Source organism: Fusarium keratoplasticum, chromosome 10, assembly GCF_025433545.1.
Source record: "Fusarium keratoplasticum isolate Fu6.1 chromosome 10, whole genome shotgun sequence".
NCBI lineage: Eukaryota > Fungi > Ascomycota > Sordariomycetes > Hypocreales > Nectriaceae > Fusarium > Fusarium keratoplasticum.
In genome coordinates, this window is record NC_070538.1 from 453,643 (window position 1) to 471,423 (window position 17,781).

Below are 17,781 nucleotides of genomic sequence, written 5' to 3' on the forward strand. Positions count from 1 at the left end.
AACCATCTTGAAGCTCGCTTACATGTGCGGTAGTAATTTGTGTTCAGCTCAACGTAGAGTTTCATCATGATGCCGTCTCAGCTCCTCAATTGATGCATAGTCTGAACTCAAGCCAAGTTTCTGCTTGTTTGTTATCTCGGCATCGGTAAGACGTATGGCCCGTAGCGGGGAGCCGGATAACCGCCCCCGCCTTTGACGGGCTGTTTATCCACAATCCGGCGATGCCGAATGGGGGCCCGTCTTTTGATTGGCATTCATCGGCCTTCGACCTGCCGACACCCGAGCTTGGCTCCTTTGGGTAGTACTACACCACGAATTAACATCCTGGTAGGAGAGACATGATCGTCTTTGCCCTCATGCCGTCTTCCCGCCCTTGCTGCCAGCACATCAGCAACGTCTTGCCTGATATGCCGCCATTCCGTGTTGATTGGAAGCATCAGTTACGTCACTTCTACCATTTCCGGCAGATGACAACTGTTGTAGGCACTTCCAGGGAATGAATCAGATGGAGGTGATTAGTTATAAAGATGATGGCAGCTGTCATGTTAAGAAGCTCCATTCCAAGCTCCAGCTTTAGCTTGAATTCAACCCCCCTTTCCAATCTCCACCAAAAGCTACCTTGAACGTTGACCAACATGGCCCCAGTCTACACCCTGGCCGAAGGTAAGCCCCCGAGTCTCAGGGCTGTAAGAAAAGCAACTCAGCGTTCTGCAGGGTGCCCCCAGCCTAGCAACGCAACCAGTGTCCAGTTGCGGAATGGCTCCGGCGGAGGGCTCGTCCTGCTTCAGGACACACAGCTGCTCGAGACCTTGGCACATTTTGCTCGCGAGCGAATTCCTGAACGGTAGGCATATCGACAAATATGATCTACCATTCTATCTCTAACTAACTCTCTATCTAGTGTTGTTCACGCGAAAGCAGCAGGGTATGCCCCTTATACTCTCTCGAAGATCCTTCTGACAAAATCAGCGCATACGGCGAACTCGAAGTTACAGATGACTGCTCCGACCTTACCTCGGCCAACTTCCTCAGCGCCATCGGCAAGAAGACCAAGTGTCTTCTTCGCATCTCGACTGTCGGGCCTGAGCGAGGATCCGCTGATACAGTTCGCGATGTGCACGGTTGGGCGATGAAGCTCTACACCGACGATGGCAATCTTGATTTTGTATTCAACAACACGGTACGCGATCCTTTCCACAAAAAGAAGATTCGGAGTTGACGTAGAAAGCCCGTCTTTTTCATCAGGGATCCTGTCAAGTTTCCGTCTCTGAACCGGTCTCACAAGCGACATCCCAAGACCAATATGCCGGATGCTGATATGGTATGCCCTGATTTGACCCAGTGACTCTCGCTCGATACTGACATGGCATTAGTTCTGGGAGTATGCTAGGGTGATGTATCCCGAAAAATAGGCACAGCTGACATTCTACTAGTTTCCACGTCGGCAATCCTGAAGGCATCCACGAGCTCATGCATCTGTTTAGCGACCGCGGCACTCCAGCTTCCCTCCGTACTATGAATGCCTACAGCGGCCACACTTACAAGTTGACCAAGGATGTCCGTCTCCCTAATCTGTCTCTTCCATACTCACCTAACGCGTGTTGCTCCAGGATGGTTCTTTCAGCTACATCAAGATGCACATCAAGAGCCAGCTTGGCGTCAAGAACCTCGATCGAAAGACCGCTACGAAAATCGCGGGTGAAAACCCCGACCATCTCGTACACGACCTCTTCGAAGCGATCGAGAAGAAAGAATATCCGAAATGGGACGTGTTTGTGCAAGTCATGAGTCCTGAGCAGGCCGAGAACTACAAGTGGAACATCTTCGATATGACCAAGGTCTGGCCACACGGGGACTTTCCTCTTCGCAAGATTGCACAGTTGACCTTGAACGAAAACGTGAGTCTCGAAGCCGGTTGGGTTTATCAATGATGCTGACTTTTCGAATTTGGATAGCCGCGCAACTACTTTACCGATATTGAGCAAGCTGCCTTCTCGCCTTCGACCATGGTTCCAGGATGGGCGCCATCTGCTGACCCAGGTAAGTAATACAGCAGCAGTTAGTAGTTGGAATACACGCTGACACGATCCAGTGCTGCAAGCCCGCATGTTCTCGTACCCCGACGCCGCCCGTTATCGACTCGGAACAAACTACCAAATGCTCCCAACCAACGCTGCAAAGTCTCCAGTGTACTGCCCATTCCAGCGAGACGGCTTCATGAATTTTGGAACCAACTACGGCGACGACCCGAACTACATCGGTTCCATGCTCAAGCCCACCACATTCAGGACGACAGCCGCTGGAGGGACGATTTCGCCCACCTTTACCAACCACGAGAAATGGGTTGGAGAGGTCTCCAACTTCACCACCACAGTCGGGCCTGAAGACTTTGAGCAGGCAACTGGGCTCTGGAAAGTTCTGGGGAGGGATAAGGGGCATCAGGAGAGATTCATTGACAATGTTGCCGACAACATCGCAAACGTCAAGAATGACAAGCTGCGGAGCATGGCTTATGGCAAGTCGAGGCCACACGGGCTAATCATTGTATTCTCGCTAATTGATTTTACCTGCAGATCTCTTTTCACGGGTCGACTCGGATCTGGGTGCACGCATCCGCGAGGCAGTTGAGCTCATCAGATCCAGAGCTTAGCTCCGTATCGATGCGGTCCATTCATAGACGCGATGAAGAATGCAAAAGAATCAAATGGTGAAGGCTTTCATGATTCAGAGATGGGATACGGAGTAGGCGGTTGCGGATATCGAGATGCAAGACAGCCTTGAAGGGAGTCGATATTCTACAACACAAGGTTCAGACAGGGGTTATTGTGCCAAAGCATTTCACGCAGACACTTTTAATCTTGAGTTGTGAGAATTCAGTCGTACTCTCACAGTCTTGTTCTTGCCAATGACTTCTCCAAAACACTGGGTTCAATATTAAAAGACAATAGCAGTGACTGTCAAGAGTCAGTCAAGAATCCCAAGAGGCTGTGGCACACCGTCGGCCCGACTCACTCTGTTTTCTCTGTGATGCTATTGGCTGTGTAGTCCTTCCACAAGAGGGCATAGTCAAGCCATCATCGTCACTCTGATTGTGGGCGCAGAACCCCTCTCGCCAATCAGGTATCAACGGCGACACTTGGGGTGGGGCCAAGGGTGAGACTAAGAAATGAGGCAACGCATCTACGAGTTGTGACAAGGTGATGAGGCCAGCTGAACTCGACGCCTGGATACGCATCCCCGTCACCGCTTTATCTTGGCTTGTCCCAAAAGTCAACTCACAATGAAACCCAAGCCATCGAAGCACCTCGCGTGGCAGCTAATGCAGATTGGTGTGTCCAACTTTGTATCATTGAGGGGGTATTTGTGATAGTAATGAATCTGGCGTCCACTCCTCATTAAATGCATCAAATCCGTTGCTCTCAGTGCGACAAAGAATGTTCAACAGGCATCTCTCAACTCCATACCGCACACCACCAGTCATGGAAGCCATTACCCCCGTCATGTTCCGGATGTACTCCATGTTGAGCCCCGTTCTTGCACTCGCGTCAAAAGTAGAGAACAGGGCCGTGTAGAGATTGTTGATAGACCCTTGCCACTGGGGTCTTGATGAGTCGAGGAACATGTTCAAGTACGAGACCAACTGAGTGTCGTAGGATCTGTGACCAGACAGGTCTGTAGCATGACTGAAGTTAGAGGTCGACTGTTGCAGCAGGATGCAAATGAAGAACAGGCACGCCAGCCTCGTAAACTCGGGCTTGGTGCAGGCATCCTGTCGCACCGAGCCGGCTTCGTTTTGTTTCAGGTGCAACTTTAGCAGACCCAGTGCCTCCTTGATGGCGGGGAACAGGCTTGCCCCGTGAGCGTAAATATCTGGCGAATTAACTCTAAAGGTTCCTACATCCTGGACAAATGACAGCAGCCATAAGCAACGGATGCGGTGAAGATTGACCGTGTCGCCCAGGATGGGATGCAAGTGGGCGTCCAGATGTTGGCTGGAGAGCTCCTCGATCTGATTGGAGCAGTCAAACCACGACGGCTTGGACATGAGCGAGACCCTTACAAGTGTCAGTTATTATGAGAAACGAGGATTGAATGGTGCTGTTACAAGAATGTCGTGAGCCCGAGCCGCCAGTTGCTCTGAAGTGCTTCTATCCCACCACGAGCTTTGATCAAGTTTGAGAGGCCATTATAGTGTACATGCCATTCAGCTTCGGTTCCCCAATATCTCTGTCAAAGAATATATCAGTATTCAAGTGGGAAGCATTCCTCATTCCTGTCGTACCTCATAAGTCAGCAGGCGCAAGACGGCGGCCAGGACATCATCGCTGAGAGCACGCTCCGGATCATCCATCCAAACCTGTACAATCCGCACCGCTTCAGCCTTGAACTTCAGCGCTTCCTTTGATTGGCGGAGACCCTGCATTCGAGCTAGATGGGCAGCTGAGTGGGCCATGATGGCATTGAAAGATGCCGCGTTGGACAGGTCAAGCGGACACCAGACATCGCGCATCGGATTGAAGGCCTGGCTGTGCACGTCGTCAAACATCATGGTCGCATACGTGCTCAACCCTATAGATTGTATCAGATTAGACCCAAGAACGGCGCTGTTTCACATCGCTCACAGTGATGGAGAAGCCTGTGATGCTGGCTTGTGAGCTCCACTGGAAACTGATCAAAGGGATCCAGTCGAGCCGATCCTAGCGCGAGATTCATCCCAGACATTGCTTGGCCAGGCACTCCGTTCATCATTGAGTCCATGTCATTCCCAAACATGATAGGATCAAACATCCCTCCACCGGCTAAAACCGTGCTATCCGGGTTTGTGTCGGTCGTCTCGGTCGAGGGCTGCGAGTCGGTCGCCTCACTCGTTGAAGGGGTTGGAAGCAATACATGTTGTGGTCGGTTTTCTCGTTGCCTCTTGACGAGATCTTTCTTGTGTCTTCGCTGCCTCCAATGCTCCCGCATGGCATGGCTTCGGGCGCCATGCTGATGAGGCGTCACGAAGGCGTATTCTTTCGGCGGAGGGCTGGGCTTCTGGGTGTTTGGCGGTGTCATTGCCCTAAAAGGCCGCGTGGGCTGTGAAGTGAAAATGAATGAGGACTCTTAAACGGCGGGCGACAGTGTTAATATAGGCTTGTTAAAGAGAAGTATGGAGGGTGGCTGTCTTATCTTATGTAATTAAGGGAAAGCTTAAAGTTCGGGGCGCAGAGTCAGGGACCTACCTACACTAATGAGGATGCGGGGCTAGCCGTTTTTTGTGATAAAGGAAAAGCCCTAAGCTAGCTCTTAACGTTATAGAACGAAAAAAAATACGACAAGGGGAGCTTCATTGTGGTGGCAAAAGACTTCAACACGCAATCCGCGTGCTCTACGATGTCAACGCAGCGTTAAGCTACAAACATTAGTGCCGTCATATTGAACTTGTCGTGAGGATGCGCTCGAGTAAAGTCCCCAGCTTTTCGTACAGTGTAGGAGGCATGTCATGTTCCTGGAAATGAAGTCCCCAGGCTGGCTTGCGCGAAACAGGAATACGTCGCCTTACAGCAGGCGGACCGTCCAAGTTCAGCTCATTGCGCATGCCGGTAGTTCAAGCTCATCTAGATCGGGCCATCTACCGTTGGGAACTCTTGAATGGCGGGCCAGGTTGGCACGTGCGACAGTCACCAAAGTGTGGCGGCCTGGGCATGACTGAGCTGCGAGAAGCTGAGCCTGTTGGCCATTGATGCCGCCCCTTCGAAACCACCATGCCGGTTCTTGTCGATGCTTCAAAGCAGAAATATTGCTTTGAAGTTTGATGGAATAGTAGACAATGGTATTTGAGCCCACAGTGTCCCCAGCCTTGCCACAGAACTGCAGTACACTCAAGTTGTAATCATGCGAGCCTCAAAAACATCCCCTCCAATATCTTCCACTGGGGCGGGTGGCCCTGTCGGCTTCCAAGGATGTTGTCAGCCAGTCGGGGTTTTGCGGGGAGCGTCTCCTCGATGTGTTCCCACTTTGGGAGGGTCGCGAAGGGGCCAGAATCGGGGGTGGGACGTTTTCGTCCTTCATCCCCGTTCCCTGCATACTTCTCCGTGTAGCTTGGAGACGCCATCGAGACGCCATCGACCGAGCCTGATTCTCCGAACATTGGAAGACTTCTGACATTGTGGCAGAGGCCAGGTCGGGATTGAAGGCAGGAACCGTTGAGGCAGGGGCAGTAACTGTGGCAGCAGAGGTAAGGAGAGTCGAGCCAGTGACAGGCGCCTGGCTAGCGGGAGGGGGCGTTTACCACAAGAGGGTTGTTGTTGTTGTCTTCAATGACGAGTCCGCGAGAGACGGTCAGCCATAACAGCAAAAGATACAGCTATAATACATGACGGCACCAAAACCCAATACCGTATCACAAGAGGGTTATCGGGGGTCCCGGACCCTTCGTTGTGGCCTTGTGAGGGCATCTCAGCAAGCTGAGAGGGATCAAGTTCAGTCTGAAGCCGAATGGTGGCCACCTCAATACGCAGCAGCATCACCTCAGCAGGAGAGCGGACAGTGAGTGGTTGTTGGAGCTACTGAAGTAGCCCTAGGACATGCTCTTCGATCTCGCCAACATCCCTGTTGTCTCTCAGGTTGGTGGCAGCAGCCTGGAGGATGATAAGATCCATGACCTTGACCTCTCCGTCTGAAGGTGGGGTAGGGGCCGCCAACATGGGCGTCGGAGATCGGTAGTTGTCGTAATCCATGCGGTGGGGGTTCTCACCAGGAGGACACGTAGGTTGATGAAAATGAAGATACTTACCAATATCCTGCTCTAAGGGTGATACTAAAAATACGACAAAAGATCTAAAGTTTTATTATATACTTTGAGAGTATTACATCTTTTTATGATTACTATTTTATAATTTTTGCGCTAGAAACGTCTCTTCCTGACGCCCTACTGCTGGATGATGGGGGGTTCTCTAATGGGCCAAATTTACCGCCGAGAAAGGGGACATTGGGCAAAGACTTGGTCACTACAAGAATGAAGGTATGACTCCGCTAAGGCACTCTCCGTCAATCAAACCAGTAGCAGTAGTACAATTGCGTATCTCAAAATAGCAGAACTAGGTAGGTAGGAAGTTATGACAAAGGGACTACTATAACCATAACCTTCATGGTGACTCCTAACACCAGGCGAACCAGATTTCTTTTGTCTATAAATCCAATCATTGTCTCCATCTTTTACTCGTCCTTTTTTTCCAACGCGCCGTCTCTCGCGGAGCACGGAAACACGCGGAGATCGTATAAGCCGAGGACCAATGCCCCCCTCGCTTATCCCGGCAGCAAACCATTGAGAGAGCGGCAGAGCTCATTGCTTTCCGCGCCACAGACCACCCCCTCGCATCTCATATCACTAACCATGACGCGCGACTCGCACACGCCTTACAAGACTTTGACGCGTCGCCCGCATCCCCTCTCTACCCATACCCGGTAGAGTGGACAGACAACATTCCATCCATCCACAATAGCCATCTCTAGGTGGGCCATCAAGGCCCATAAACCTGCAATATGTATGGGCTTCACAGGTCGGACATCCCAGTCCGGCGCAATCCTCCCAGGTATGAAAGAGATCAATGCCCTTTCTTATACTCTCCTTCGAGCCCCTCAATAAACGACTCAAGTCCAGCCCATCCGCCCTCTCAAAATGTCACAAAGATCAAGCCCCATCGTCATGCCTTGCTCAAAGCCCTTCACGCTCGTCCCACTCTGGAAGCTTCCAGACGGTACCCAAATCCCATTTGCCGGACCTAACTCTCAAGAATGGCAATATCCCCTATCATGAAGAGCAAAACTAGCCCGTTCTGCTATAGTTCAAGGAAGGGCTTCAGCTATGCAAGGGCTCTGCCAGCCAAATCATGCGCCTTTGCATCGCGCTCGGCCTCGGCTGCAGGTGTGAGACCCGGGGCCGTGCGAGTGACCTTGACCACATGTCCAGCCATGAGTCGACGAAAGGTCTGGTCGATACGCATGTAGAGATCTTCACCCACGGCTGCAGCCGCTTCTCTGGGTTGGCTGTCTCCTGTCCACCACTTCTCGTCGGATTGTGGATCAGCATCAACTCCAATCAGGCAGCACATAAACTGGGCTACCCACTTGGTGACTCTGGGCTCCACGAGAAGGACCTCAGTATCGTCAGAAGCGGCTCGCGCGGGTTCCGCCAATGTTTCCCAGTCGCCTTCGCAATTGTCCTTGGCATTATTCAACTCCTCCAGAATACCAAGAGCGTCCAGTGGACCAGCGGCAGCAGCGGCCATGGCCTCCAGTCCTTCCAAGGCCCTTCCCCAAGCTACGTGACATAGCTTGGGCTTTTGCATAAGGCGAGCGATGATGCCTTGCACCACAAGGTCGGGCACGACAGGATCCTATATGGCAATGAGCCGGTTTGCTGGATTACTTAATGCGCGCGTGAGGATGTTGGGAATGGCGCTTGGGGGTATGAGATGGGCTTCGTTCTCCAACGGCATGCCTTCATAATAGCAAGACCCATCATCACCAACGTACAGTTCAGCTTTGTCCCAGACGCAAATATACACCAGTCATTCTCTCCGGCGCCGTATCTTCTGGACCCAGGTCTCCAGCTTGTCTGGGAAAACAAAATGCTGTAAAGGGAGCGTGAGCTCGAGATCTAAACGCAAGGCCCAAGGTCTCAGGGACAAAGAGTCTGTGTCAAGACCAGGGACGCACTCAAATGTCCAGATGGTCCCAGAAAAAAAGTCTGGACCAAACTACGATGTGGCATTTGGCCCAGGGACATACTGGAGTCCACCAAGCGCTTAAGCTTCATCCCCACAGAGCACTTGCGTTTCATCCATTATGGAATGAATTGGGTTGAAGCTCAGCTTGGCAATGGTGGTTGGGAGAGCTATGATACGCTTGTTGGCTGAGTGGCGATACAAGGATGGAAGGCCAACAGCCGCGATGCTCGGTATGCCGACATGGGCGTTCTGTGTAGGCGACAGCGGCGCACCCAGTGACACCATCGGGGTGGACCATTAATGTCCTTTTCATCATGAATGGGAAATAGTCTACCCGGAACGTAGCTGGCGGCTCGGGAAGAAGTGTTGTGGGCTTCAGAACCAGGGCCCGGATGTCGGATTCGTTCTCAGCTCCAAGATCTGAGAGGTGCATCTGGTGGATAAGTCTGAGGGGATGAATGTATGAGAGGCATTTCACCTCGTTCCTGTTCACTAACCATGTTTTGTAGGATAAGAGCGAAACAAAAAACATTCATGGGAACATTTCAAAGAGCAGACATAAGAACGGTGTATGCTTGGACGATGTGTCACTGTTGGGCTTCTGGTGTTGAAAAGAGTCTTATCTAAAGAATTAAAAATTATGTAATAAGTATTATCTTAATACAAGCCTTAAATACATACTAAAAGAGGATAATCCTTAGACCATGTTTTTTTTTTCAGTACCTGGTATTGATCATACAATCTCTTGGCCAGAACGTGTGTAAACGTCATATTTGAGTCTTCCTCCGAATCGGGGATCATGGTGCCCTTAGGCAGAGGCGAGAAGACATCGTCTTGGTCTTCCTGAGAGTCTGGGATTACGGTACCCCTATCTAGAGGGAGCCTGGGAGCGACATCTTCGGAAGTCGTGGGCTCCCACTCCATCTCTACCTCCGGCGAGGAAGGGGCCTGCGAGCCAGGGGGCGGCGAAAAGGTGGTGACCATTGTAGGTCGAAGATCGCGACGCGGGGGGGGGCTTCAGGGGGGAGACGAGCGGCCTCTCGGGGCCATCTTGCGGTCCCAATCCTACATCGAATATGTTAGTATCATGCGGATAACAAATGAATATGTCATGAATTGATGAGACATACAAGATGCGCTCGATTGCTGTAGTGCTTCCTCGCGGCAACCTTGTCGGTGTGGCTCCAGATGCCGCCACACTTCATCCCAGGGACGAGACAGTTTTGGTCCCCCTTCAACTCCGAAAAGAGGATGCTCCAATTCAGTTCCGAGTTGCGGCGGAGATGGGACACAACGGTACCCAAGTTCTCCTCCCTAGCGAACTCACAGAGGAGCTCCAGCCTGTCCTCGGCATCGTTCTCGTTGGCGGAGACTGAACGCAAGTCAGTCTGCGGTACTCGATACGTCTCAGGACTTCTGGAGTCCTACCGGGCGGCTCACGGCGAAGCGAAAAAGGCCCAGAAGGCACTCCGACAAGGGATTGATTCACGATCGGCAAGGGAGGAGGAGTCGCGGGAGAAGGAGCCGGGGGAGAGGGCGGCGATGAATAGGGCGGCGGCGGTGGTGGAGTGGGTGGTGGAGAGGGCGGCTTGGGAGGTTGAGGGCATTCCCAATCCGAAAACGGAAAGGGGACCGCGGCACTGGTGGTATCGATGAAGGTTTGCGACATTGTATATCAAATTGGGAGGGTGCCGCCAAATGATTCAATGTCCTGATAAGATGAGGGATGAAGGAGAAGATGCATTCGTGAAGACATTTTGCGTCGACGAAAATCTCACGTGATGGGTAGGCACCTGGTTCGGGAAGGAGCGACCGCCCTTACTCAGCCCCAACACCACCTGGCAGCAGCCATGGATTCTTCTTTAGATTAGGTAATCAACCCATACTTTTCGGGGCCCCATAGGGACACGCCTAGGCGCGCCTCCACTCGCGAACGCGTAGGCGTGCAGATTATGTCAGCCCTCAATTTGGCTTAAACCCCGCACAGCTGTAATTCCGAGTTCTGAGGTAGTTCTTAAAATCCTATAAACTCTACTACTACTACTGAGTACTAAAATCCTATGATCCCGAACGGTGAGGAATAGTTGATTATCTACCTGAATAAATAGCCTGCTGGGCCTCGCCATCTGCCGCTGCCGCCTCCCAAATATCACACATACCTCTTCTACTAGAAAAAAGGCATGCGTTCCATCTCCGTGGCTACCTGAGCCTCGACCCGGTCATCTTCTGCTTTGCTCCAATCTAGGTAGGCCATCATCTCCTCTTTAGTCCAATCTCTAGAGCCAGTTGGCGTATCGCAGCGCTTGCCCATCTGCTTCCAATCGAGACACCACTGATAGCTTGATTTGTCATACCGCAGAGGTAGACCTAGCGCCCTCCGATATTGCTGGTTGGTTTTTAATACTGCCACGAGGCTGCGCCTTGTACCAGGCATCTCGAGCAGCAACATATCTCTGATAGATAGCCCGCGGGTCATCATACCTAGGTGCCGGCACCATCCTTGCCTGAGCCGACGGTGCTGATGATGATGCTGCCGGCACTGTACTGTCTGTGTCGTCGATACTAACAACAATGCAGCTAGCACTATCCCTGATTGGCCTTGCCTGCCCTGATGACCCTGAAGACATTGGTCTTAGAGCTTCCCCTGCCTGCAAAGATGGTGCTGATGAAGATGTCGTCGGCACTGGTCGTACCTGCCCTGATAATGCCGACGGCAACGCCGCTGGCATTGCCCCTACCTGCGCCGACGATGCTGACGACTGCAAAAGTTCCTCGTATCGCTGAGGGCATGCCTTTGAAGTCATTCTATGACCTACTTGGTGGCATCTGCTGCATTTGGGTTGTGCCTTTGGCCGTACTGTTGCCTGAACTGCCTCGAATGCACTTGGCTCTCTCTGGGTGCTTGATTGCGGTCTACCAGTAGTCGAACCGGCGGCTATTCGATCAGGTCGATGCCGAGGCTCTAGTAGTAACTGATGAACACCATGGCGATTGAGGTGCCAATGCGTGTGAAAATGCTCTAGGCGAAGGGCTTGACCTTGTTCTTGTAGAGCCTTGAGAGTATGGGCGCAAGGGAGGCCGTGAGATCGAGAGAATGCGCCGGTGCAACTAGGCAGGTTTTCTTTCAAGAGCAGCTTCCGCTGTTCTTCAACTTTGCGTAAAGCTTCGTGAGATACCCAGCCACGTATGGCACTATATAGTGATCCAGAGAGCTCAATTGGTATTCTCATTTGCTGTCTCGCTTGGTTGGATCGCAGTTCGGCTAATTGATTAAGAAGCGCATGCTTCATAGCCCTCCAAGCCTCGAAGAGATCCAGCGTAGATTTCTTGAGGTGGCTCTTAAGGAGCCCATGGATACCCTCAACCCGCGAGGTAACTACATTACCAAAATGAGGGTGCTGATCAACCCAAGCCTTCACCAGCTTTTCCTTGTATGGATCGAGCCAATTGGCCTTGATATAGCCAACCTCTTCAATGTATTGCGGTAGGTAGCGCCTTTCAAGCTCTTGTACGCGCTGATCAAAGGCCTCTTCGTCTGGTGACTTCATAATTGAGTGCCAGTGGTTGAAAAACTCACTCCAATCGCTCAGACCCTGCTGATAGGCCTCCGATCCTTGTTGGTGGCGCACGAATGTCGGCTGGCAATAGCGGAGGACTGCCTTGTTCGCGTGCCATAGGCATAGCAGCGAGATTGAAGATGGAAAGCAGATCTCTGCGGCGTTCATACAAGCCTTATCGCGGTCTGTTAAGATAACAGATGGAAACCTTGTATTGCAGAGTTCATACAGGGACCTGAGCCGGTCCAAGGCCCATAGGTAGTCCTGCTCAGTCTCGCCACTAAGGAATGCAAAGGCGATGCAGAAGGATCGCTGGCAGGCATCAACGCCAATCATATCAAGGAGTGGCATCCCATATTTGTTCGTCTTGTATGTGCAGTCCAGGAAAAGTAGGTCTGGATAAGCCTGGAGGTATGCCAATGACTCTGGATGGGCGAATAACACTGCCGTGATTCGGTCATCTGAATCAAGCTGCATCCGGTTCCAGAACCCTTCCTTATCCAGCTGGTTAGCAAAGGCGTGTATAGTGCTCTGTCCCTCACACAGCTCTCGTTTGCTATCTGCGATACGATTATAGATATCTTGCTGGGTTGCAATGGTGTTCGAGTTCTGACGGATATAAGTCCTGATATCCTTTGGCGCTACCCCGGCATTCGTAAGGCGGCTGACTGTTGACTTGTCCGCATCAGAGAGCTGCCGATGGACTGGATGAGCCGATTTGTGCCAGCTTGGCTCGTGGTTGTGTAAGGAAAATCGGCTGTCTGGACGATGCCTTAAAGACCAGGTCGCCTTATCCAGGGATTCCTTCGCAATGATTGAGAACCGACAATTGGTTCCTCGTGTAGTAGTCTTGCGCTGGCGATCTTTTGAGGCGCTAGGTGGACGACACCACCGATCACATGCGTATGTAACAATCTGCCTTCCACTAGTTGATCGCGAAGACCTCCCAGTTATGAATGCGTATCCTCTGGGTGCTGCCCATTCGTTGATAGCTGCGAGTAGAGCCTCTCGTGAATCGTATGTACCCTCCGGCGGGAGCACATCATCAGGAAATGTTGCTTGGGCCATAGCGGAAGCCCGCTCCTGGAGACTGTAGTTGTGTTCAGCAGTGGCAGCAACAGACGGAGCCCCTGAAACTGCGACTGTGGGGTTTAAGCCAAATTGAGGGCTGACATAATCTGCACGCCTACGCGTTCGCGAGTGGAGGCGCGCCTAGGCGTGTCCCTATGGGGCCCCATACTTTTCTTCGGTGACTTTGAGTGATAGCCGATGTCTGGCAGTGAGAGGATTTTGCGTCGAATGGCCGAGAATCGAGCAACCCTTCTTCAGAGAACCGGCATCTCCTTTCAGATAGGCCGAGTTTCGGGAACAGCTTCAGATTTCAAGTTTCTGGCGTACCATTAGTGTCTAATCCAACTTCAAACCAGCTGAAAGGCGACACCTTGCTCACGAATGACAGAGCAAGAGCCAGGGTCCTGGTTTAGGATGCAGTTGGTCGCCGTCATCGTCACCAAGAGTAGACGGACAGGCACAACTGCCCGCCTAACCTCCTCCGTGCTTGGATAGCTCCCAGCTGGCATCAGCTCTCTCGAGGCAGGCTACCCTCGGGCATAAACTTTCATCTTATTTATCACAATCCTCAGCTCTGCACAGTGAGTGACGGTGAGCTGGGGGATAATGTACGCCGGCGTGGGTGGCGGGATAAAAGGGAGTGTCGGTGCGGGGGTAGCTTCTCGGGGATGGAAAAGTCCTTTTGGAGTCACAGGCTGAGCTTGTATCAGTTCCCATGGGCACGGTGCCTTTTTCAACCGCCTCAGCTATCTTATTGTTCATCCCCTCCCAGGAGAGCAAGCCGGTCTCGGGTGAAAAGTCGAGACATACTTGAGGAGTGCGGCACGAGTGAAGACATGAATGAGACGCTAGAACGGCAGAAATCCTTCGATATCACTTATCATAGAAGTATGCAAGTATAGATATAAAATATACTAATAAAATATAAAACTTTAGACCATGTTGTCATTTACTGGTCGGCAAACTAAAGAAGACTTCTGACACTTTAGCTGGTATTAAGCCTCACAAAGTGTGAGGCCCTTTGCAACTCAAATATCTCACTTGGTGCTCTCTTTGAAGCCTAATTCAGGTAAAGAGTTCTTATTGACTAATGATTGCGAGAAATATGGGTTAGTCACTCAGCAAGTATGTCTTCTCGCTTGCTGGATCAGTCAACGTTCAAGGCCCGTCTCGGCGTGGCTGCACAGCCCGTATGACCTGTCTCGGGAGTTCTGAAAGAACCATGAATACGTCTACGAACATATTGTTCATTATTAACCTTCGTAACACTCCATGCCTGGCTCATCGCACATGTGACCATCGAGCCATTAGTATCGACTCTAACGAGGGAATCCGGTACATCGAGGGACATACAATCACATGCATCTCGTTTTCTAGTCAGTAGTGACTCCAAACTGGGTTCTAAGATAGGAACAAACCTTTCTGGTATAGAGTTGGGGTTAAGTTTCCGGAACCTTAATGGGCCGAGCTGGACCAATACTAACCCCATTTCGCCAAATGGCCGAGGATAGGGTTTTGCGAGTGCATTATCACATATGCGAATGGCCAATAGATTCCCTTGAACTCTATCTAATAGAGGTTTGTCTAGTGATGTGTCTTTGGGATTGCTTGAATAGTTATGGTGCAGGAAAGTTACTCCAGCTCGTATAGGAAGAAGAGCAACATATGGCAAAAAGAAATCTCCTTCACGAGATCTTATCTTCCCTTTGGAGTACTTCTACTTAGGTAATCTACAATGAAATACTTTGGGCTATTACTCGAAGACCAAATCTGGCGACGAGGGGACTGCCATGCTGCATACATGTGACATTGCAGTAACACTAGCTAACCTTCTATGGATAGGGTTAAGGTCTTGCCCCGTCTTCGGCTGATAGCACTCGAGTACAAAGCAAATGTCTCGGCCTATGACTAGTTTGACGCAGTGGAGTACACTACGCCGATCATCCCCTAGGAAGCTACACAATGAAGCTTGAATCAACCGTTACTTGGATAAGTACCAGGCTAGTCCAGAGGGCTTGAGTCTAAACACGCAAGCATCATGCCATTCTCATCACAACAAGAAAACCGAGATCCACCGACCCGAGTCTGATTCCGTAGTGACTGGTTGGAAGTGAAACCAAGACGAGGTCTAGTGCAGAAACATGGCGATATTCTCAAGGAAAGTGAAACATGGCCTTTCACGACCGCAGATCTGAAAGCAGAGAGCTCAGTTTGGGAATGAGATTGCTCAGCTCATCTGTCGGTAGTGACGTTGAGGCTGCTGTGCGTGCCTTGAAGCGGCCTTTTATTGGAGCCCGCTTGGGCTTCTTGGGTGTATCTTGCAGCACATGTCTGCAGCTCGGACGAGACACCGAGCTCCCGTGAGACATTATAGGTTCGTTCCGCAAAGGGGGTTGCTTGGTAACCTTGATGAGCATGCTTCATATGGGGTATCAGTAATTGCTTTACGACATGGCGAATATCAATCGTGCTCGAGGAAATTCATGTTCACCGTGGATGCAGATACCCCGTTGCTATGAGCTTGTTGGATGTATGTAGACAAAGCTCAGAGCTGGATCCGAGAGTCACCGCCTCCATCCTGTACCTGAATAAATCCGGAAGGTCCATCTCTCGGCATTCCCTCTTTGTCGTCCTGCTTTCAATCTTCATCGCACAGCATATGTTGACACAAATATCAACAGTCAAGCGGGGTCGTGAGACACAAACGCGGGGTTGTAAGACACGGATAGCTCGCTGATCAACAGCTCGGCGGCGCAGCATTCTTTACAGAGCTTTTTGATTAGCTAGCTCTGAGACACTGGCAAGCCGATGAACCGAAATGAGAAAACACGCCCGTCGGGAGGAACCTAGTGCCCGTGGATAGCTCCCAGCTATCTACACCCCTTTTTCGGACCATATGAGATGTATCTCTTGACTATATAAACCTCGGGAACTTCCAGTCTTTCAATTTCCTCAAACCACTCGGATCACCTTTCATCATCACTTCTCCTTCATCCATCATCCTGACCCCTTGAACTTTCACCATGTCTGGCCTTCCCACCGCCCCCGATACCGAGATCGGCTTTCAGCCGCCTCCCTCTTTCGCTTCCCCCATCGGGCGCGTCGGAAAGGGATTCCTTCCCCCCGTGGTTCCCGTCCCCGGGGAGATTCCCATCCACTTCAACCCCGTCATCGTTCTCCTCATGGGCTACCTCGAGAAGGCCGAGCCCGGAGCCCTAGATGAGGCCGTGTCTGTTGCCTATGAGCAGATCCCCGAGTTCATGGACAAGTTGAAGATTCATGATGCTCGATCCTTTCTCATCTTTGCCAACGATCTGCTCAAGTGGACTCCCACTGAGAACTTTGAGGGCAAGGATATCTACAACATCCTGTGCATGTTCTACTTTGTCATGGATCAGCCTCCGATGAAGGGCCTCCAGACTGAGATCAACCCTAATGAGGTTGGCCAGCCGCTCACTTGGCTGTCATCTTGGATCGTCGTCTACGCTCAGCTCATTGGTCTCTTCATGGATACACCAGCATCCATCACACCCGAGTCACTCCAGACCTTCAAGGACTCACCCAAGTACGACTACAAGGAGGCTCTTGTTCCTCCTGGTGGCTTCCGAACTTTCAACGAGTTCTTCTACCGGAGGCTAAAGCCTGGCTCTCGACCTATTGCCGACCAAAACAACGACAAGGTCATCGTCTACCCGGCTGACTGTACCTACGACAACTCGGTGCCAAACCAGAGCATTGTCAACATTCAGTCCGATGGCCTCATCTACATCAAGAACCTGCCCTGGACCATCAGCTCGCTGCTGCAGGGCAGCAAGTATGCAGAGAGCTTCCACGGCGGTGTCTGGATGCATGCCTTCTTGAACACTTTCAACTACCACCGACAGCACGCACCTGTATCTGGAAAGGTTCTTGAGGTCAAGAACATCCAAGGTGCTTGCTACCTCGAGGTCAACTCCAAGTGTGAGCCGATCCGTGTCATGTGCGGACCGGATGCTCCGGATACCCCTGGCTACCAAGTGAGTCCATCAAAATATAGTCCGAGTTTAACAAGCTAACATAGTCCAGTTCCTCCAAACACGAGGCCTCTGTGTGATTGACAACCCTATCCTCGGCAAGGTTGCTGTCCTGCCCATCGGAATGGCTCAGGTCTCTTCAGTCAAAATGACTGTCAAGGAAGGTGACAAGCTGCAGAAGGGTGATGAGATCTCTTACTTTGCCTTTGGAGGAAGTGATATCATCTGCGTCTTCCAGCCTCAGGCTCGTCTGTCACCCGAAGACTTTGTTCCGTCGACTGGCAACACGTACTCCAAGATGGGTACTGTCCTGGCTCGGGCTCCTTGAGGGTGTCTAGAGCATTCTTTTATTACATTAAAATGAAAATTGGATGGCCACTAGTGTGTTTGGGAGTGAAAAGATTAGTTTTGGAATTATAACTGCGTTGA

At 51.3% G+C, this 17,781-nt stretch overlaps 4 protein-coding genes and 1 pseudogene across 5 annotated transcripts, besides 1 other annotated feature; 2 read left to right on the forward strand and 3 right to left on the reverse strand.

Moving 5' to 3' along the window:
* Window positions 1–635: 635 nt before the first annotated feature.
* On the forward strand, window positions 636–2,628 carry NCS57_01199700 (Catalase domain-containing protein; the record flags this gene model as incomplete). The annotated part of the gene is made up of 10 exons (XM_053061683.1): window positions 636–663; window positions 715–844; window positions 902–925; window positions 970–1,180; window positions 1,229–1,321; window positions 1,374–1,381; window positions 1,434–1,557; window positions 1,611–1,898; window positions 1,956–2,040; window positions 2,093–2,628. The coding sequence occupies 10 exons, from the start codon at window positions 636–638 to the stop codon at window positions 2,626–2,628; spliced, it is 1,527 nt and encodes a 508-aa protein (XP_052908211.1).
* An 838-nt stretch (window positions 2,629–3,466) lies between these two features.
* NCS57_01199800 lies at window positions 3,467–5,055 on the reverse strand (annotated as a pseudogene). Its single transcript has 4 exons — window positions 4,623–5,055; window positions 4,283–4,569; window positions 4,106–4,227; window positions 3,467–4,055 (listed from the first exon to the last, which is right to left on the reverse strand).
* Window positions 3,467–5,055: a sequence feature.
* A 2,789-nt stretch (window positions 5,056–7,844) lies between these two features.
* On the reverse strand, window positions 7,845–9,695 carry NCS57_01199900 (uncharacterized protein; the record flags this gene model as incomplete). The annotated part of the gene is made up of 3 exons (XM_053061684.1): window positions 7,845–8,378; window positions 9,046–9,196; window positions 9,451–9,695. The coding sequence occupies 3 exons, from the start codon at window positions 9,693–9,695 to the stop codon at window positions 7,845–7,847; spliced, it is 930 nt and encodes a 309-aa protein (XP_052908212.1).
* Window positions 9,696–9,728: 33 nt separating this feature from the next.
* Window positions 9,729–10,380, reverse strand: NCS57_01200000 (uncharacterized protein; the record flags this gene model as incomplete). Its single annotated transcript, XM_053061685.1, has 3 exons — window positions 9,729–9,776; window positions 9,842–10,083; window positions 10,152–10,380. The coding sequence occupies 3 exons, from the start codon at window positions 10,378–10,380 to the stop codon at window positions 9,729–9,731; spliced, it is 519 nt and encodes a 172-aa protein (XP_052908213.1).
* A 5,982-nt stretch (window positions 10,381–16,362) lies between these two features.
* NCS57_01200100 (uncharacterized protein) lies at window positions 16,363–17,680 on the forward strand (the record flags this gene model as incomplete). The annotated part of the gene is made up of 2 exons (XM_053061686.1): window positions 16,363–17,355; window positions 17,405–17,680. 2 exons carry the CDS (start codon window positions 16,363–16,365, stop codon window positions 17,678–17,680), a joined length of 1,269 nt encoding a protein of 422 aa, XP_052908214.1.
* Between the last annotated feature and the right edge of the window lie 101 nt (window positions 17,681–17,781).